Here is a 22,356-nt window from a genome sequence, read left to right on the forward strand (position 1 = left end):
ATGTATTTTCAAGCTACCACCCATTTCCTTGCTACCCTTTTGGGCAGAGCTTCTCTAAGGAGTTTTCTAAACCCCTTGCCTCCATTTCTTCACCACTCTTTGCGACTCCACTGAGGCCACTCTCTGACACGGCTGTCTGTAACTTCAGTGTTGCTAAATCCAGCGGTCAGTTCCCAGTTTCCATCTTACTCAACCTCTCAGCGGTATTTGACACAGTTGATCAGTCTCTCCTGTTTCAAGTTTTCCTCCCCTGGTTTCTGGGAAGGACCACTCTCCTGATTTTTTTTTTTTCCCGCTTCACACGTTATTTCTTCCTGGTCTCCTGTGCTGGAACCTCCCTGAGTCAGTGGTGTTAACCCCAGAGCTAGAACCTCTTCTCTGCCCCACTTACACTCATTCTCTGGGTCCCCGCTGTTCAATACTGTAGCCACTAGGCACAGCCCCCATCATTGCAGGACGTTCTGCCAGACAACACTGCTCTGGGTTGTTTCGTCCATCTGGTCTCATTAAACTCCATCTATATGCTGATAACTCCCAAACTGACGCACCAGTCCCAGCCTCCCACCTGAACTCCAGTTGGGTATATCCAGCTGCCTGCTTGATATCCTTTACTTGCTTCCTGAGAGACCTGTCAAACTTGACATAGCTAAAGGCGAACTTTATTTTCCCTCCCAACTAGTCTTACCTATCCGTGAACGGCGCTATTCTGTCTCTTTTTTTTGGGGGGGTGGGTGGGCAAGGAAAGGAGGGCGGGCAGCAAGGAGGCTTCCATTCCTCGCGAGAGACAGTTCCAGAGGAACACTCCTGTTTCTTCTTTCTACATCTTACTTCAGTCCCTGAGAAGTAGGAGCGAGAGATTTTCTCACTCTTGTGGTAATGTTTAACTTCTCTCTTTCTTCTCGTGACTCAGTATCCAGTGCATCAAACATACACTAATCTCAGAGCCCTGGAATGCTCTTTCCCCGGATACTCACGTGGGCTGTTTGCTTATGTCATTCAGGGTTTTGCTCGGATGTCACGTCTTCAGACATTCCTCGCCAGCCCTATCTGAAGACGCATTCCTGTCACTCTGTACCCTTATTCTGTTTTACTTTGTTTCGTAGCGCTTAGTACTACTACCTGACATTACAACAGGTTTATTTTTTCTGTCTCTACCCCACTAGAATCCATGAGGGTAGGGATTTTACTTTTGCTCTATACTCAGTGTCAAAAGCAGTAGCTGGCGTATAATGAATGCTCAATAAACATTTGTTTAATTAAATGGCATATTGATGAAATTTCTGATGACATAAAACTAGGGGGTATAGCTAATACATTGTCAGGTTTTGTTTTGTTTTGGGCATTTATATTTTACACTGTACCAGTCACTGAATTAGAGAAAGTGAAACCTACTATTTTTCTGGGAAGGTCATTTATATGATTAGAGGCATTTTGTTATTATGCTTTTCATTTATGGTAAATTTTAAGAATATAAAAATTCTAGTAATATTGTTGGGAGCAAGTCTTATTTATTATGTCACTATAACAATAGTTGTATTAGAAGGTGAAAATTGTAATGATGATGAATTTAAAATTTGGCATGATAGCTATAAAGTGCAAAGAGTAATAAGACAGGGTTCCTGGCCTTAAGGAACTCATGACCTAGGAGGTAAGACAGTCATATAGATAAGTAGCTACAGGGTGTCCATGTAGTTTGGAAACAGGGGCAAAAATATATATTGTCCTAAGCACATCTTCAATTTATTTTTTTTTAAAACCTGTATTTTCAGACTTTATGGACACCCAGCATAATATAGGGTGATAAAAGTTAGAATACAGCTGTGAATAAAGCGTCATGGCAGAGTGAAGGAGGGCACAGCTGATGGTGCTGGCAGATAGGATTATGATCTTGGATGGAGTGAGACTCCATGGATAGCCAAGCTGGGCTGTGTAAAATATGGAGATAAAGAAGCCATGTCAGTTTAAGAGCATTAGAAAAATCCCTCAGCTTGGCCTAGAAATGTCCCTCGGTAAGAGAGAGAAACATATGGATCCAGTTGTCTGTCAGCTTTCACTTCTAATGGCCAGGCTGAGTGAGCTGGAATCGTTTCAGTGTTGTGAGTTGAATGGCTCCACCTTGTAGCAGTCCAAGCCAGAGGGCGCCAGTAGTCAGCTCAATTCGTACAAGCCCTCCTCATGCTCATGATTTGATTGATAATTTCCCCGCCCAAATTTTAGAGTTAAAACTGCAGGGATGATGCAGTAGGAGCAGGTCTGGAAGGTGTTTTGAGACTCCATTCCAGGGCTCTTTCGTTTGGTTGAGCAGTTGATGCACTGGTGCTTGGCCAGTGGAGCGGCGAGTAGGACTGAAGTCTAGCCTGTGCTTTGATAGCTGTGTGCCATGGGCTGCCTCAGCCTAGGAGGAAGTGTTTTTTCCCTAATTCACACGAAGTCCTATGTAGTCTAACAGCAGCTCTGTCCTATTTCCTGCCTACTTTATTCTCAAGGGCCTAGAATAGTGTGGTACAAGAACTGTTTGTCAAGCTGAAAGGAATTCAAGACAGTTCTCTAGATTTGAGCATTTTAAAGCAATTAAAGGTGTTTTGATTTTATAAACTTGTGGTTCAAAATAAACCTTTATGTTTGCCTTATAACTGTAATAAGGAAATTTTTTCTCATGCCTCTGCCTGGTAAAAACTATAGAGAAGGAGAAAACTACAGAGAAGCACCTTCTTGCTACCCCAGAAGTAGGAATTTATCCTTTGGTATCCTAGAAATAGCCTTCACTGTGTTATACACAAAAGTTAATTCATTTTTAAAAATTCAACAAGGATAGGAAATTTGGTGGTGGTTTATTCATTGTTTGGCTGTAGTATTTTCTGAATTCTCATATATCCTCAACCTAGATTTCATTGTTAAGAAGACTGATGTTGCCTGATTCTCCTTCCTTTGTAGTGATTTACCTGGAGGTTATAAGTTGGGGGTTGGGAGAAGAGCCGTGGGGAGCTACAGTCAGGTTGCCTTTTTCAGATCAAATATGTTCCAAGACTCCATCTCTCAAGACACCATTCTTGAAGCTACAGGCATTTTTTAGTGTGTTCTTGAGATTCAAAAAAATCGTTGTCTGTTTCATACATCAGATATGAAGACTAGCCTCTTGTTTTTATGTCAGAACTTCAGTTGTTAAAAATATTTGTTTTACTATTGCTGTTAATATCTTTCTCCTTTTTTTTTTTTTTTTTTGTCAAGCTTTGTTCTAAGATTATTTGTTTCGTCTAGTTCATGAGCTCAAATCATAAAGACCCTAAATGTTACAGAAGTGTTGAAAGATTGGTAAGTATTTAATGTAACATATATTAGCAGTCAAAATCCTTGGTTCAGTCCAAGACTTTGAAACTATATAGTTATGTGACATTAAATTTTTAAACCCCAAAGTGAAAACAGCTAAACTTTCTAGATATGTAAACTGTGGTTTATTCATACCATGGCATATTGCACGATGGTTTAAAGGAATGAACTTAATGTCGAAAGGGAAAAGCAAAGTTATGAAATGATGCATATATTATACTATTTATTATTAATTTTTATTGGAGTATAGTTGCTTCACAACGTTGTGTTAGTTTCTGCTGTACAGCAAAGTAATCAGTTATACATACACATATATCCATTCTTTTTGAGATTCCCTTCCCATCTAGGTCACCACAGAGCACTGAGTAGGGTTCCCTGTGCTTTACAGTAGGTTCTCCTTAGTTATCTATTTTATATATAGTAGAGTATATGTATCAATCTCAATCTCCCAATTCATCCCACCCCCCTATAATATACTGTTTATATAAAGTGTTAAAAATAACTAAAACAATACTGAATATTTTATGGCTATAACATATCAAAATTATAAAAATATGTATGGAAAAGGTGTGGGTGGAGTGTGGCTTTCCTGTACTATAAGTTTTGATTTCTTTACACGCATACACACACACACAGACACACCCACACATGGGAACTGAATGGAACATAGCATAATGTTAATACTTGCTAGATCTGAGGTCTGAGCATTGGCTATAACCTCATGTTATATGTTCTTTGCACTTTTCTGGGTATTTGAAATATTCCAAAAAAATCTTTAAAAATTACCATGCAGTCATCTTTTCAGTTGACATTCAGAATGGCTGAAAGGCAATAGGTAAATTCAGCATTCCTATTAGATGCATAGGAAGAAATAAGTATTTCTTAATGTGCAAAGCAAAAGTGTCCCCATCACCCCTACCAGTGTTGTTCTGCTAGTACTAATGCAGTTGAAAGGGTGGAAAGTGTGTGAATATTGGATAGAAAAATTCAGAATTTTTGTTATTTGTAGATGATAGGGTTTTATATCTGGAAATTCTGAGAAAATCAATAAGAGAGTTCAGTAAGAAGTTTGGACATATGAGTAAAGTTTGGATATCTCAGAATAAATCTACTTCCTATAGGCCTCCTATATACCAGTTTTCTATCCGAGTAAGAATGTATCAATATAATGGAAAATAAAATCCCATTCAGAATAATGGCAAAAACTATAAAACACCTTGGAATAAACCTAACAGAAATGTGTGAAGCCTATTATATGAAGTAACAGCAATTTCTACTTCAAGGAAATAATAGGATAAATGTGCAAATATTGTAAGGATGTTTATTGCAGCTTTGTTTATGATAATAAGAAACTAGAAATAACCTAAATGTTCAACAGTGACAGATTGGCTACGTAGTGATAGTACATCTAATAATGAAATATATGAACTATATGTAATATATACATGCAGTGGAATATATTAAAAAGAGTAAGCATGCAGCTATTAAACAGAGTAAAAGAGAGCTCATGGGAAAAGATTTCCGAAATATCTAAATGAAACAAGCAGGTAATAGATCATCTATATGTAATACCCGATATATGTAACTGTGTACATATTTTATACACGTTTTTAAATCAGGAAAAATGTTTCTGCATATATTATAATACTTTTTACTGACATGGCATCTTGTGCTTTTGGGAAGTGGGATTGAAATTATTTCCTCATTAATTGTCTAAAAATTCACGTTAATTTTCATTATCTTAATTTCTTGAAGATAGGCCCTAATTATTGCCACAGTTTTTCAGTTTTTCACATTTTTATTGTTCCTAAAGTTGCAGTGTGCCTTGCAAATGATGGTGTCTTAGAAACACTGTCAGAGGGCTGCACTTGTGGAAGAGTTGTTCTTGCGTGCCCATTAGGTGACCTTGGTCATAGCTGTTCACATTGTCAGCGCTTCAGTTGAGTAACATGAATTGTTGTACTATATCTGATGAGTTTTCAATGTTTCCTGGTTATTTTCTGAAATTTTCTACCGTCCTCATCTGGTAAGGTTTAGAAAGCCACCAGCATCAAAACTTACAGAATGATGTCAGCCTCTTCGGAAGAAAATCCCCGGAACAATAGGGTAGCACTCTTAAGAAATGTTGCATGGTGGATGGTCCTGATGGTCTAGAAGGTGATATTGTATGGAAAATTCTAAGTGATAAGAAAGCATTGTATTATAGTTTAATTGGCAGTGTTTTTTCTTTTGTAGTGGTACACTAAATAATTATGTATCTTAAAATCAATGACAGATTAAGTGAAATAAATTAATAAAATTGGATGAATATGGACTGAATATAAATCAGGTTATTTGATTTATTGAACAATTTTACTTTACAAAAGCTTATAAAGAAGTAATATTATAAATAATAGCGGCTATTGCTGCATTTTGGGATAATGAGCGATGTACCTTTTTTTATACTTTTCTTTTCCTAATGTTCAATATTTAAAATAATGATACTTGTTATATTATAGAGGGGATTGTTATTGTAACAATACCTAGAATTCTGATGGGAATCCAGGAATTAAACCATCAGACTCTTGAATGAATAGGAACCAAAGTAGTATTAGGAATTTCTTCGGTCTCTCCCTTTCATGTTTATCTGTTTCTCTCTGCATCCTCTTGGTTAATTTTCACTCAGTTAGCCTCAGCTACCTCATAGTGACCACCACAAGGTCATCTCTCTGTGACTTTCCAGCACAGCTATGCTCCTAATCCAAATTCCTATGAGAGAGAAAGAAAACTTGATTGGCCAAGGCCTCTTTGCAGGCTGCACCATATGAGTCACATCTTGCAGCCATCGTATTTGTTGGCTGATCCTGAATCAGGTGTTTGTCAGCTGATTCGGGCCCAGAGACTGGCAGTGCCTCTTGGCAGTAGACGTAGTCACATGGCCCACTGCCTTCTCAGCAGGGACGATGGAAGGTCTTCCCCCAAAGGGTGAAGGAAGACTGCAAAACACATTTCATTTAATTTAAGCTGTCAGGTTACAAGGGTCTCAGGGTAACTGGATGTCTCAAAATTACTTTTAATCCTAAGATTAAACTATTTTGAAATTCTTTGGGGATTTTGTTCTTCATGCTTTTTCCTTTTCTGAAGATTTATACATGTTTTTCTTTACATTTGTGTTTTGCGTCTCTTTTGTCTGTTTTACTATACTGTTTTCCTTAATCCTAAAATGTCACACTGCCCTTTATTTGATTCAGATGTGTAGCAAGAAATGAAGTGCCATAACTTCAGCTGCTAGAATTCTTGTATTTTTATTCACCTGGTGGTAAATCTTTTCCCCACCCACCCCTCATGTGTTTGAGGACGTGGGTCAGTGATTGTGGCTTCTATCAAGTGAAAAACAGTTTATATTTTTAAAAGATCCATTTATCTTTCAAAACATGTACAGCAAGAATATTTTATAAGTTATGTGTTTATTTTTATTCTACAGTGAGACATTTAAGAGAGGAAGTCAGCATCTACCTTAACTGCCACCACTCCCTAGTGTCTTCTCTCCCGGCGCTTTCACGTACCCGTGCGTGGTTCCACCCAGCCATTTTACACCCAGGACTAATTTCTGCCATGTAGGAATATTTAAGGAGCCCCTGACTAGGTCGGAACTATGTCTGAAAAGATTATAAGGTTAGATACCAATGCCCAGTAATTTAAAGTCAGTCTTCAGTTAAAAACAAACAGCAACAAAAACACATAGTTTTAAACATAATTTTTAGTTTTTCTAATCTCTTTTGTATTACTTATTTTATAGCTCGGTCATGAGCACTGACAGTAACTCATTGGCACGTGAATTTCTGACCGATGTCAACCGGCTTTGCAATGCGGTGGTCCAGAGAGTGGGGGCCAGGGAGGAAGAAGAGGAGGAGACACACATGGCAACCCTTGGACAATACCTCGTCCACGGCCGAGGATTTCTGTTACTTACCAAGCTAAATTCTATTATTGATCAGGTAACATTTTCATATCAAATCATTTTTTTCATCAGTAAATTTTAGTTAATTATAGATATGTAATTTCTGGGTTACATAATTTCTTAGAGTCTCTTTGAGATAAAGTTCTATCTCACATCACTCAGACAAGGAAAAGTAGCCCCGTTTGTGAACATATTATTTATTTGGATACTTTTCAAAATGTCTAAAATACCTTCCAGTTATATATAGCCTTTCTTCTAAAATGGTTTCATATATACTATGCTTTTTATCCTAATTCCAGTGTGAGATAACTATGATTATTAGTAGAGATAAGATCATGATTCAGAAACATCATGCATTTGCACTTTCAGTAAGTATCAGGTATGTTTTTGAAAAGTTTAGTGTAAATGATATTTAGGGAACTTGCCAATTCTGGGGTAAAAAAAGTAGAGAATCCTTTGTGTAAACTAATAATTACTAAGTCTTTCATTTTGTACACATCTAGTTTTTCATACACTACTGTGTTTGCTTAAACTATGGTAAGACCATATGGTATTTTGCTGTTTCCTTATTATAGAATTAACAGAATTTTAAAGCTAGTTGGGACTATGGAGATGTTTTCATCTAACCTCCTTTGGTAGGTGAAAGACTGAGATCTGGAAACATTAAGTAGCTCAAACAAGGTTAACTTGAAGCCCAGATGTGATTTATATCCATTTCATTTTAGTAGAAAACAAATACTTACTTTATGAAAGAAAAGTCCACCATCTGCTTTCACCATCTACTAATTAATGCAGTTAGATAATAATATTTCAGTTAACTTGAATTTAAAGGATAATAAGGGCTCTGTAGCACCAACATGATGGACAGCTTTAAACACTTTAAATGTTACTGGCTTTAGATGTAAACTTAACCGTTGTAAAATAAAATTTCTTTGCCATGAAAGCATTTTGCTAATAAATACATATATTGGGTAAATATAGGTACTAAAATTAAACAGTATGTGTTTTCACTGTAAGCTAAGGAACCTAACAAATATAAACCAGGATGTATTTGTTCACTGTGGTGTCTACCTGTCATGGATTTTTCCAGAATATTTGCAGGTTTATGTATTTTTAAATTTTATTTATTTTTATTGAGGTAGCATTGATTTATAACATTATATAGGTTTATATAATTTTATTCTTTTTTCTGAATGTGGTTTATCAAATGTGACTAAATGTAATTTAATTTTTATATATTTGTATGACTTTTCCATAAATAAATTTTAAAATCAGAAAAAATTATTTGTTAGACCATGTGTAGTGATTTTTTATTTCAAAATTTTTATGACTTAGTATGCATATCATGCTCTATTCATCTTCTTACCCCACATTAGGACAATTCAGTGCTTTCTCTCTTTTTTTTTTTAAGATACTATGTAAGTAGCATCAGAAATATCAGTTACCCAGGAATAAATCTGATAAATTATGTACAAATTTCTCTATAAAATTCTATAAAACATTGTTGAGAGAAACTAAAGAAGACCCAAATAAGGGCAGAACTACATAATTTTCATGTATTGGGAAAAATTAATATTGTAAATATATCTGTTTTCTCCAAATTGATCTATAGATGCCAGTGCAATCCCAATCAGAATCTCAATGGCTTTTTTTAAATGACAGCTTTTTTGAGATATAGTTCCACATATCATAGAATTCACCTATTTCATATGTACAATTTGGTGGTTTTTAATGTAGTCACACATATGTGCAACTGTCACCACAGTCAATTTTAGGACATTTTCATCCTCTCAAATAGAAACTGGTGCCTTTTAGCCATCACTCCCCTATCCCTCCCATCCCCCTTGGCCCTAAGCAAACATTAATCTACTTTCTGTCTTTCTCTTTTAAGTTGTGAAATATCTTTTAATGTACTATTAAATGATTGAACGCATTCAAGTCATAATTGCAACAACATTTTTTCCTATGGTAATATTTTTTAATGCCCTCTTTCCCCCAGTCACTCACTTTTTGGAATATCTGTAGCAATGGTAGTAGGGACAGTAGAAGTAGAAGTGAGTGAAAATAAACAGCCATTTTAAAAATGAGACTTCTGAAGATTTAATTGTTTAAACCAGAAAATGGAGAATGATCTTTTGGCTCTTTAAGGGGAATTTAATTGCATAAGATTTAATCATTTAAAATGGAATCAAAACACTAGATGCTGTACAGGAGGAACTTTAGCTTTTTTTTTTTTAAATTGGGGTGTAGTTGTTTTACAAAGTTGTGTTAGTTTCTACTGTACAGCAAAGTGAAGTAGAGTTCCCTGTGCTATAGAGCAGGTTCTCATTAGTTATCTGTTTTATACATATTAGTGTATATATGTCAATCCCAATCTCCCAGTTCATTCCACCCCCACTTCCCCCCCTTGGTGTCCATACGTTTGTTCTCTTACGTCTGTGTCTCTATTTCTGCCTTGCAAACTGGTTCACCTGTACCATTTTTCTAGATTCCACATGGAACTTTAACTTTTGTATCTATGCTTCTCATGAGTTGGAACACTTCTTGGATACTCTAGAGAAGAGGCAATTTAAGCCCTTGTCCTTCTATGCAATACTTTTGCTTTATTAACAGATATTTAATATACAGAATTAAGCAGACTTTTTATTGATATGTAATTTACATATAGTAAATGCACAGATGTTCAGTGTATTGTTGGATAGGTTTTGACAAATATATACACCTCTGTAACCACTACCCAGATCGGTGGTTAGAACATTTCCACCACCCTAGAAAGTTTTGTCATACTCCTTTTCAGTCAGCCACTCTCCTTCCCCCACTGCAAGATAACCACTCTTCTGGCTTTTAACATCTAAGTGTAGCGTTGCTTGTTCTAGTACTTCACGTAAATGTAATCATGCAGTATGTACTCTTGTATCTCGGAGATTCATCCATGTTGCTTGAATCAGTAGTTCACTATTTTTTGTTTCTGGTTAGTATTTTGTTGTATGGATATACCATAATTTCTTTAACTATTCACCTGTTGTTTAACCTTTTGGGTTGTTTACCCTTTTGGGTTGTTTACATTTGGCTATTTTGAATAAAACTGCTGTGAATATTCTTATAGATGTCTTTGTGTGCATATATTTTCATCTCCTGGGTAAATATCTAGGCATATGATTTCTGGGCCAAACAGTAGGTATTTAACTTTATAAGAAATTGCCAAACTGTTTTTCCAAGTGGTTGTACCACTTTTCATTCTCACCAGCAGTGTATGAGAATTCCAGTTGTTTTACATCCTCTCTAATATTTGACACTGCCAGTCTTTTTAGTATTAGCCATTCTAAGTGAATATGAAGTAGTATCTCACTGCAGTTTTAATTCGAATTTCTCTGACAACTAATGATGTTGAGCATTTTTTATGTGCTTATTGGCCATCTGTGTATCTTCTTTTGTGAATGTCTGTTCAAGTTTTGTGCCCATTTTTAAAGTCAGGTTATTCGTTTATTATCCAGTTGCTGTAATTATTTTGTATTCTGGATAAAAATCTTTGTTAAATTGCAAATACTTTCTTTGTGGCTTGCCTTTTCATTTCTTTCTGCATGCAGGATCTTAGTTCCCTGACTAGGAATGGAACCCATGCCCCCTGCAGTGGAAGCTCGGTCTTAACCACTGGACCGCCAGGGAAGTCCCACCTTTTCATTTCTTAACAATGTCTTTCGAAAAGCAAAATTTTTTTCCTGTGTGAATAGTGCTTTTTGTATCTTGTCTAAGAAATCTTGGTCTTGCAAGTCCAAAGCTGCAAAGATATTCTCTGATGTTTTTTCCCCCTAGGGGCTTTTTTGTTATTATTTTTACTTTTAGGTCTGTGATCCATTTTGAATTAATATTTGCGTATGGTGTGAGGTAGGAGTTACGGTTCATTTCTTCCCCTCTCTCCTGTATAGTTACCCAGTTGTTCCAGCAACATTTCTTCTTAAAAGTCTGTTCTTTCCCCCACTGAAAAACTTTGCCACCTTGGTTAAAAATCCGTTGACCAAATATTTATGGTTTATTTCTAGACTCTCTATTCTACTCCTTACCTGTCATCTGTTCTTTCACTAATACCATACTGTCTTGATTACTATAGCTTTTATAGTAAGTCTAGAAATTACATGGTGTAAGTTCTCCAATTTGTACTTCTTTTTCAAGAATGTTTGAAGAACGTTCTAGATCCTTTGCATTTCCATATACATTTTAGAATCAACATTATTTCTACAGAGTGCCTGCTATGATTTCACTTGTGATGTCATTGAATCCAGAAATCAATTTGGAGAGAGTTGACATCTTACATCTTAACAATCCTGCGTTTCTCAATCCATGAGCATGGTATAAATCTCTGTTTGAGTCTTCTCAAATTTCTCCGCAGTATTTTGCAGTTTTTAGTGTAGCGGTCTTATATTTTGGGGGGTACATTTATTCTAAATAGTTTATTCTTTTTTATGACATTATAAATGGCATCTAAAATTTTTATTTTTCTGTATACTGCTCATAGAAATACAGTTGATTTTTGTACGTTGACCTTGTGTCCTATGCTTTTGCTAAATTTATTTATCCATCTTAAAGTTTTTCTGTGTTTTCCTTAGGATTTTCTGTGTAAACAATCACGTCATCTGTAAGTAATGATAGTTTCACTTCTTTTCAAATTTTTATGCCTTTTATTTCATTTTCTTGCCTTTTGCACTGGCTTCTAGTACAAAGGTGGATGGAAGTGATGATAGTGGACATCCTGCCTTGTGTTGACCTTAGGGAAAAACGTTCAGTATCTCACCATTAAATCTGATGTCAGCTCTAGATTTTTCCTAGATGCCTTTTATCACAATGAGGAAGTTCTCTTTTATTTCCAGTTTGTTGAGAGTTTCTATCCTGAATGGATGTTGGATTTTGTCAAATGCCTTTTCTGTTGTCTATTCAGACTATCATATTATCTTCCTATTAATGTAGGTGAATTACATTAATGGTTTCTAAATGTTGAAGCAACTTTGCCTTCCTGGGATAAACCCCATTTGGTCATAATTTATTATATACAGACATGTTACTCTACTTATTCTTAGGGAAAAAATGCTCTGCTTAAATAGAAAAAACGTAACCTTTTTAATGGTTAAAGATAGAGTGGACCTATACTGAGACCTTTACAAGTTTTTTTAAAACTTGTAAACTTGAAAACCGCCCAGCCTAAAAAGTAACAATTATCCTTGATTTTTTAATCTTGGTACCAATATCAACCAGATGGGTGGCTTTAGTGACTTAATTGCTCCAGATCTCAGTATCCTCATCAGTAACATAAATACATCTAGTTGGATGACTTAAAAGATCTCTTCCAACATAAAAATGATTTGTTTCCATGTAATATTTGATAATAATGGTTTCTAATTTCTTCTGTACCCTAATTATGAATGTATATATAGCTCAATTCTAATGTAATCGGTAGAAAATTACATGATTTATTACCAATACAATATACCAAAAAAGAGCTAATATACACAACCATGTGTTATAAATATACTTTAAAAATTTCCAGTATGTATAATTTCCATACCTATTCACATTCTATGTATGTTCTATAAAGTTGTTACTTATTTTGCTGAGTAAAATATGAAGTTTTACTGAAAGAGGCTGTACATTTATGGACAAAATGTAATTTAAAAAATAGCTATTTTATGTGTAAGAGAGTACTTTATTCTTCTTACATTTCTGTAGCATTGTCACTTTAATATATAGTACTATATAAATGGCCTGTCATAATAATACCTAAAATAAGTATAATTGGAAAATATCAGACTTTGAAAACTGTGGCTACACAGTTCATTCACTGGTTTATTCAGCAGACCATTAAGTACCTGCTATGTGCTAGCACCTCTGCTAGATGCAGAAATACAAGAGCAGAGACTGTCTTTACCGGGAGCTTATAGCTTTTGAAGGGATGGACAGATACATATTTTTTTAATGGTGACAAAACAGTGTGAAAGTATTTGGGGAGTGTAAAGGAGAGAGTCCTCAGGAAATGCTTCTTAGAGAAATTGACATGTCTAAATAGGGATTGGCAGTGTAAAGGGGGAGGTGGCATTAGACCAAGGGAACTGCAAATGCAAACACACTGAGGGTTGGAGAAAGATCAGCTAGTAGGGTAAGAGCAAAGGCTGCATGTGGGGGGTTGGCTAGTTGGGAGACTGGAGGACATAGACCATGTGATGGCAAGCCTTGTCTACCGTAGTAAGGAGTCTTAACTTTATTCTCACAATATTGGGGAGGCTTTTAAGTAAGAGAATAGGCAATGAAAAGTATTCTTCAGATTGGACGAGTCAGTCATTGATAATATTATCAGCAAGAATTGCTTCTCTTGGAGAATAATGCAAACTTTTAAATTTAGTAAAGGTAATAATAATAAAATAAACTTTAAGTTACTACATCTAGTTCTACAGATTCTGTTCACACACATGCCAGGATTTATCTATGTATGGTTGGTCTGGCAGGGATGAGGGGGAGCGTAGGGGATGCTGGCGTTCCTACTTATTGGAGGAGTGGGAGTATGAGTGCAGTGGAAGTGTTAGCCACTGGACAGCAGTAGGTAATCCACTGCATTATCTCCCTTTGCACCCAGGCTACTAGATAGGAGCAATGGGTACATCAGTTGATTGCTGTGTAGCAAACCACATTCCAAAAACTTAGTGGCATAAAACAATGACTTATTTGCTCATGATTCTGGAGCAGTTCAGACAGGCTCAGCTGGGATCACAGGCTCTGCTCCTGTGGTGTCGGCGGGGCTTACATCCGAATGTGCAGTTGGTTGGCAGAAGACTGAGGGCTGTCGGATGGGGCCGTTGGCCAGGCTGCCTCAGTTCTCACCCACGCAGCCTCTCATCTTTCAGGAGGCTAGTCTGAGCTTCTTTCCATGGGTGGAAGCATTCTAAGAGATTGAGGGGGAAGCTGCAGGAAGTACATAATCTCACTTCTGCCGCATTCTGTTGGTCAAAGCAAGTCACAAGGCCGGCACAGGTTTAAGAGATGGGAACATAGAGTCCAGCACTTGATGGGAGGAAATGACTTGTGGCCACGTTTTATCTACCATAGTCTCCCCTCCGGCCACGATTATTAGCGTCCCTCCCACACCCCCTCCCTACCAGAACTCTCAAAGTAATGCTCCACAGTGGCATCAGGCCCGAAGTCCATGAGCTCACGATGTGCGTCACTTCCGGATGCACTCGGGGCTTCCAGGTGCAGTACTTTGGTTGCAGCTCTTCTTGATTGAGAGGCTTGTGAATAAAAAGACAAGTTATCTGCCCCCCGCACACCCTGCACACAATGATGAGATAGGAACAAGTTAACCACGCTACATACTTGTATTCAACAAGCAGGTGACAGGAGGCACATAGCAGCCATTAATCCACTGAAATGCAGCCAGGCGTGCGTTATCACACACCTTGCTCTGGAAGCAGGAAATATGTTTCTATTCCTTAGGAGTGGTTCCCTAGTCTCTGGTTCTCCAGGACTCTTGGCTCCACCCTCTGAGATGTCCTCTCTTTTCCAGAATAGATAGCCCATAATTTCAGCTTTCTCATTCTGCCTCCTGCCTGTAAAAAAGTGGGCACCCAGAAGTCTCATCATTTTAATCTGTCTCTGCCCCTTTTAGTCCAAGCTGTTAGTATTTTTTAGTAATACAACTTCTTTAAAAATATTGTGAGTTTCTTCTGAACCTTGGTGGAGTTCACTCCATGCCCCCAAAGCCACATCTATAATTGTTTTTGATACAGACCTCTCTCTACCTTGGGCATGTAAGGCTTGTGTGGAACAACGCCTTCAGGATTCTTAGTAGTACTTTTGTCTAGCTAACAGGGTCTACTAGGTACCACCTTAAGTCTTCCTGGAGTCTTAACTAAGAGTATTGCAGCCATTTAATAACCATTTTTGATGGGAGAGGAGGAGGAGAGGGAACGGGGGCTGGTTGGGTGAGCTATGGCCTACAGGCCAAATCCTGCTGTCAGTGATCTGTTTGTGAGCAGCACACAAGCTAAGAAGAGTTTTGGCGTTTTTAAAGCATTGTTAAAAGAAACAAGAATATGCAACACAGACCATATATGACTCACAAAGCCTAAAATATTTACATTCTGGCCCTTTACAAAGTGAGTTTGCAACTCCTGGTCTAATGCAAGAAAAACTATTAGCATGATGTTTGACATCATTAGGAGAAACAGTACATACAATTAACCTGAGACATCAGAATAACATTTGACAGAATTCATCTATTCTTGACATAAACTCTAAAAATAAATTCATAGAGGGTTTCATATATAAAGAGTAGAAAAACCAAAAAAAATTTAAAAATTTATTTTATTGAAGTATAGTTGATTTACAATGTTGTGTTAACTTCTGCTGTACAGCAAAGTGATTCAGTTACACATATATACATTCCTTTTCATATTCTTTTCCATTATGATTTATCATATGATATTGAATATAGTTCCCTGGGCTATACAGTAGGACCTTGTTGTTCATCCATTCTATGTATAATCGTTTGCATCTGCTAACCCCGAACTCCCAATCTATCCCTTCCCCACCCCCTCTCCCCCTTGGCAACCACAAGTCTGTTCTCTATGTCTGTGACTCTGTTTCTGTTTCATAGATAAGTTCATTTATGTCCTATTTTAGATTCCACATATAAGTGATATCCTGTGGTATTTGTCTTTCCCTTTCTGACTTCACTTAGTATGATCATCTCTAGGTCCATCCATCTTGCTGCAAATGACATTATTTCATTCTTTTTGGCTGAGTAGTATTCCGTTGTATGTATATGTACAACATCTTCTTTATCAATTCATCTGTCCATAGGCATTTAGGTTGTTTCCATGTCTTGGCTATTGTGAATAGTGCTGCTATGAACATAGGGGTGCATGTATCTTTTTGAATTATAGTTTTATCTGGATATATGCCCAGGAATAGGATTGCTGGATTACATGGCACATCTATTTTTAGTTTCTTGACGAACCTCCATACTGTTTTCCATAGTGGCTGCACCAATTTACATTCCCACCAACAGTGCAGGAGGGTTCCCTTTTCTCCACACCTTCTCCAGCATTTGTTATTTGTGGATTTTCTGATGATGGCCATTCTGACTGGTGTGAGGTGGTACCTCATTGTAGTTTTGATTTGCATTTCTCTAATAATTACTGATGATGAGCATCTTTCATATGCCTGTGGGCCATCTGTATGTCTTCTTTGGAGAAATGTCTGTTTAGGTCTTCTGCCCATTTTTCGATTGGGTTGTTTTTTTGTTGTTGAGTTGTATGAGCTGTTTGTATAGAAAAACCAAAATTATTTTTAATAAGAAGCTTTGTAATAGAACCAATATAAGAATAACTTTTTATTACTATTCTGTTTGACATCATGTTTTAAAAACATTTGATAGTAAAGTGGAGTATGAAAGTAATGACAGCTAAATGTGAGAAAGATGGAGAAATAAAAATTTTTTAAGTGATGTGTACAGAAAAATCCGAAAGATCATCCTGAAAACTGTTCAGCAAAGTTATGGAATATAAGTCAAATATATTGTTTCCTTTAGCTAAAGCTATATAGCTAGGAAATTTAAAAAGATTCTGTTTACAGTACTATTGAAGAAATGTTCACATATGTATGTATAGATACACATATTTTAGAAATAATTATAAAATTCTGATAGAAGAAATAAAGGACTTAAATAAATAGCACTTGGGACTTCCCTGGTGGTCCAGTGGTTAAGACTCTGTGCTTCCTCTGCAGGGGGTGCAGGTTCAATTCCTGGTTGGGGAACTAAGATCCTGCATGCTGTGCAGCACGGCCAAAATGAATGAATGAATGAATGAATGAATAAATAAATAACATATTTCTGCTATGTCAGGAACATTAAATTTAATTACCATGTCAAAATTAAAAGTAATACCATTAATACCAATTAAAATAACTTCATTCCATGTTCCTTAGCATGTCATCCTGAGATCCTTGATCTGGTGCCCACCTGCCTTTGTAGCTTCCTAAACATCACCTCTGGTTTGGGATCTCAACCTTTCCCCCCAATAACCTTTCCCCCCACCTGCCCTTTCTCTCCCATCCTGCCACCACTACTTCTGGATGGTTAGGATACGTAGTTAATATAAAATCCAGTCAAAACAACAGAATTGTGAAAGGGATGGTGCCTGGCACCTGGTAGGTACTTACAATATGCTTCTTACTACCTGGATGAGAGTGATTTCACTGTTTATTATTGGTACGGGGAATTTAAAAATGTATGACACAGTCATTTTCCCTGCACAGGGGGAAACATAAAAGTGTAAGTATTAAATGAGGAGTAGTATGATTTCTGTAGATTGGACAGTCTAGGAATAGCCAAGGAATGGATCTGTTTGTGTCATGTATTGCCTAATTTGGCATATTGAGCCCTGAGCTAAGTGGGAAGGAGCAAGAGAAGTTCCAGGCCACGTGTTGCAGAGGCCAGGGGCAGGAATGCCAGCTCACACAGCAGTGGTGATTTGCCAGTGTACTGTGGGGGAAACGAGGGCTGAATTATAAGGACAGTGTGTCTATAGCACTTCTTCACACACCCTTGAGGTTTCACCAAGCTCTGTTAGAAAGTTATTAGTTCATCTGCTAAAGATAAAGACTCAGCTTAGGAGGACTCTGCAGGAATGACCTGCCCAAAATTGGTTTACATTTTTTTTTAAAGACTATGTATCTTTTGCTGGCATCTTAAAAAATGTTGAGATACATACAGAGTACAAGCTATACGTGTGAATGTTATATAGACATCTTTAGTCTTATTAATTCTGAAGTAAAGCACATAAAAATGGGGCCCTTTGATATAATTTTTACTTCACATCCAGAATTCAAAGTCATTCATGCAGGTAATGTTTATGGATATCTGACTACGTACTAGGCATTGAGTGGCAGAAAAGGGAGGTGATTGCTAAGGACTAGAGCCTGAGCCCTGGAGTTCATGCTCTGAGAGAGGCCTGGGAAGTATGTTTGGAAAAGTTTCCCATCGTATTTAGAGATAAATCCAAACTCCTTCACATGATGCCCAAGGCCACATTGGATCTGGCACTGTCCACCTCGCTGACCTTCCAGGCTTATCTCTTAGCGCCCTCCCCCATGCTATGCTTCAGCCACACTGGACTGCCTGCTCTTCTATGAAAAAGTCAAATCCATTCCCAGCCCTTTATATACTTCCTATGAGCCCTTTGCTTCCCTGTCTTTGCATGGATTCTTCCTTCTCATCAGTTAAGTAGCTGCTCAAGTGGCCCATCCTGACCAGCCAGTTTAAATGTTCCCCTTTCCATCACTCTGTCATCCCTCTCCTGTTTAATTTTCTCCATCGCACAGCATTCTGTCTGAAATTCTCTTATCTGTGCCCATTATTTTCTGTCTCCCCTGCTAGAGCGTCAGCTTTGTAAGGATGTGAGTATCGTCTTCCTTGTTCACCACTACATCCAAAGCGTCTGGCACATAGTAGGGGCTCAATAAGTATTTGTTGAATGAATGAAAGAGGAAAACGGGCATTCAGACATTAACCGTTCAGCAAGTTGGTTGCTGTACTAAATTAGAGGCGTGAAACCCAACTTGACTTAGGGGGGATTAGGAAGTCTCCCCACAGAGGAATTAAGACCTGAGGAATGAGTTGGCATTTGGCAGACGGGAGGATGGTGAGAGAATTGCAAGAGCAGTGTATGTGAGGAAGACGTTTGCAAAGACCAGTGGTGTTCAGGAAACCCTTAATAGCTGGACATGTGGGGAGGGGTCAGATGTGGTGATGGGAGCTACAACTGGACAAGTCAGTAGGAATCGTGTCATGAAAGGTCTTCCAAGCCTGAGAAGGAGTTTAAATTTTACTTTTGCAGAATTTTGAGGCTTTTCATAACCAGGACACTAGAAAGTGATAGTCTGAATCTATGTCTCTGCTTTCTCATTCCCTTCGACTCTTCAGCCTATTGTAATCTGACCTGCACCCTCATCACTCCATTAAAACTGTGTTTGTTAAGGTCACCAGTGACCCTGTACTTGCTAAATACTTTCCTGCCATCATCTTACACAATTAAAGAACAACAACTCTTGACCTGGTTGACCTTTCTTCCCTGAACTGCTCTCTTCCCTTGATGTTTCTTGTTCTGCTTCTCTTTGGGGGAAGCTACTTCTCAGTCTCCTTTGTAGGCTGCTCTTCAGGTCCACCATCCACAGTTCTTTCAATGTTGTTCTCCAGAGCTCCATTCTGGGTAGAATTCTCTTGTCCTCCTGCATACTCTCCCTAGGAAATCTCACCCACGTCCTTAACCTCTGCCCTGATGACTCCCCAGTCTTTTTATTTACTTCACATCTTTTTCTTAAGCTCCAAATCTGTATATCCAGCTGTTTACTAAAAAGCTCTCTCCGTTTGGATATCTTACAGACATCTCAAACTCAGTATGTCTAAAAAGTGAATCCATTATCTTTACCCCAACCTGACACCACTGCTAAATTTCCTGCCTTGGTGACTATTATCAGTTGCCTAGTGGCCTAAACCAGAAACCTTCAAGTTCTTTTTGATCTTTTTTTTTTTTTTTCTCCCAGTATTATACCCGACAGGTAGTCAACTGCAAGTCATTTCAGTTCTCCCTTACAGTTTCTCAAATATGTCTCCTCCTCTTCAATTTTACTATCCGAGGCTTCAGATCATTATTATCTCTCATCTGTATTGTTTCCCTGCCTCTGACACTGATCAATCCCTTCCCCTCCCTGCCAATTCCATCCTCTATATAGTGGCAAATCTGATTGTATCACCCTGACCCCCTCCCCACTGATTGATGTGAGGAATTTAAACTTGATTTGTCATTAATTCCTTGACCACCCATGTCCCAACGTTTCCAGGTCTAGCACTTCCACACCTCTAACTGATAATGATTGCTCCTTTTTCTTAACTCCTAAACTGAATGCCTGTACCACACCTGGGTATGTACACATACTACATGCCTTCTGTTCTTTAACTGTTTTGTGTATATGTATTCTATGGACCAAATGAGGGGACCTTCTGCAGGGCTTGGACCATATCCTCCAGAAAGGGTAAGACATTAAATGCTGTGGACCTAGTGTGCAGTCTATAAATATTTATTGGATGACCTTCACTAATACGTCTTTCTCTCTTTAGGTATATTATTTTATTAATAATGTCAGTTTCTCTTTTTAAAATTGTGTTCTCTGAGTTTTAAACTTAACTGCATGAAGACTTTGTTTTCTAGTAACTTATGTTATTGGTTTGCTAATTAATAGGGTTTAACTTTTCATTTGCACCTAGCAAATTTTTTTTTTTGTAGGTAAGGAATTCTTACAATGTGCATGGTGGTAATAACAGCTATTTTTGGAAAAATCAGCAAGAATGTGCTAAATACCGTCAAATACTCTTACATTCTTCTGTCATTGGCAGGGTTTATAAGTTGCAAAGTATCGCAGCTTTAATTGGATTTAAAATAGGTTAACTTGATTCTTCCTTCTCAAGAAAAAGGATTTTTTGGTTCAATTTAAGACAGAATATTAGGAATTAATGTGTTTCATGACCTTGGAACATGAAGGATTCTTTTATTTCTAATACAGGCATTGACATGTAGAGAAGAACTCCTTACCCTTCTTCTGTCACTCCTTCCACTGGTATGGAAGATACCTGTTCAACTAGAAAAGGCAACAGGTATGTTTCTTTTCTTTATCATATCACCTGTGTTACCACAATTCCACTGGGGAAAAAAGTTCCATTGAAAAGTTACTTCTGCTGTAACGGTTGATACGGCTCAAAATCAGAATGGTATATATTAGTATGATACTTAATATGAAAAATTCTTTAGGCAAATACATTTTTATTTCTTCTAATAATACAGAAACCATGGTCCTTCTTAGGGGATTCCTTGAATGTAATGATGATTAGAAAATAGATGAAGAAGCAGAACACTTAGCAAACGGAGTAAATCTGGATATGTAGCCTAACATTTGAGAAATGGAGAGGGAAAAGTTTGAAGAAAGAAATTAAAGATTCTTTGCTTATTTTAAAGGCTGCTTTCCATTACCAGTACTCTGTCAATGACTTTTGTAGTTTAGTTTTTCTACTGTTGCTTTTAAAGGATAAATTTGAAGTAATATTTTGTTTCAGGACTTGGTAGAATTATTACACTTAAGGTCACTACATACTTTTAATTTCTGATTCAGAAAAAATAAAAATATGTGTATACATATCATATTAAGTATATGAAACTTAGTTTAAATGTTTCAGTGGAGGGATTAACAGTTTTCCCCCTTGACCACTTCTGGAATATGCGAATTGTGAGATGCTTAAGGATATCTCAGGTTGAAAAAAAAAAAGAAAAATCTCCTGAATTGTATTTTAATGCCATATATGCATTTTTAATGTGTTTCTGATATGGGGCTCTCTTTTAGGGAGTTACCTAAGTTCTTGTAATATTGTTATCCTACTTATTTGTTGATTCACTGATTCTGCTCTTGTTTTCTTCTTAATTTATAGAATTCACAAATTGTTAATCACTTAAGAAATCTAATTTGTGTCCTTTTGGGGAAGTTGTCTTCATTGCCTGCATCTTTTGCATACATGGAATTTGTCAGACTCCTTTTAATCTCCCTTAATTAAAGCACAAGTCTTTTATTTACAGAGTTTTAAATTTATTCATTCTGAATTATAACTATATCTTTCGTATAGATCTTATTACGTGTTATTGCAAAGGGAAAGACCAATTTCATTATCTTTTTAATTAGTATGGAAAATTTATTCATTTCCCTAAGAGATAGGTATTGAGTGGTGACCACACGGCAGCCCTAGGTTCTAGGCACTGAGGATGAAACAGGAATGAATGCCTGTACCTGTGCCTAGTTCAGTGCGTAGCACATGCCGTAGATATTGTGAATGAATAACTCTTTTAACCTCAGTCTTGGAGAACATTTGGTATCTACTGTATGATTTAAAAATAATTTTAGAAAATCTTAAAGTTTCTAAGTTATATCAGGGCTATAAACTAAATACTGTTTTGAGAATATAATATACCCGTGTCTTAATTAATGGCATTATCGGAGGAGAT

At 37.1% G+C, this 22,356-nt stretch overlaps 1 protein-coding gene across 1 annotated transcript in view; it reads left to right on the plus strand.

The window, feature by feature from the left end:
* Positions 1 to 3,228: 3,228 nt before the first annotated feature.
* The window catches only part of LYST (lysosomal trafficking regulator), a 160,661-nt gene continuing 141,533 nt past the window's right edge, over positions 3,229 to 22,356 (plus strand). The window contains exons 1-4 of the mRNA XM_036828433.1: positions 3,229 to 3,312; positions 6,791 to 6,981; positions 7,106 to 7,304; positions 20,873 to 20,963. Coding sequence (XP_036684328.1) covers positions 6,962 to 6,981; positions 7,106 to 7,304; positions 20,873 to 20,963 — 310 coding nt within the window. The 5' untranslated portion in view covers positions 3,229 to 3,312; positions 6,791 to 6,961. The remainder of the gene's footprint in view (positions 3,313 to 6,790; positions 6,982 to 7,105; positions 7,305 to 20,872; positions 20,964 to 22,356) is intronic.

This window comes from Balaenoptera musculus, chromosome 16 (genome assembly GCF_009873245.2).
Source record: "Balaenoptera musculus isolate JJ_BM4_2016_0621 chromosome 16, mBalMus1.pri.v3, whole genome shotgun sequence".
NCBI lineage: Eukaryota > Metazoa > Chordata > Mammalia > Artiodactyla > Balaenopteridae > Balaenoptera > Balaenoptera musculus.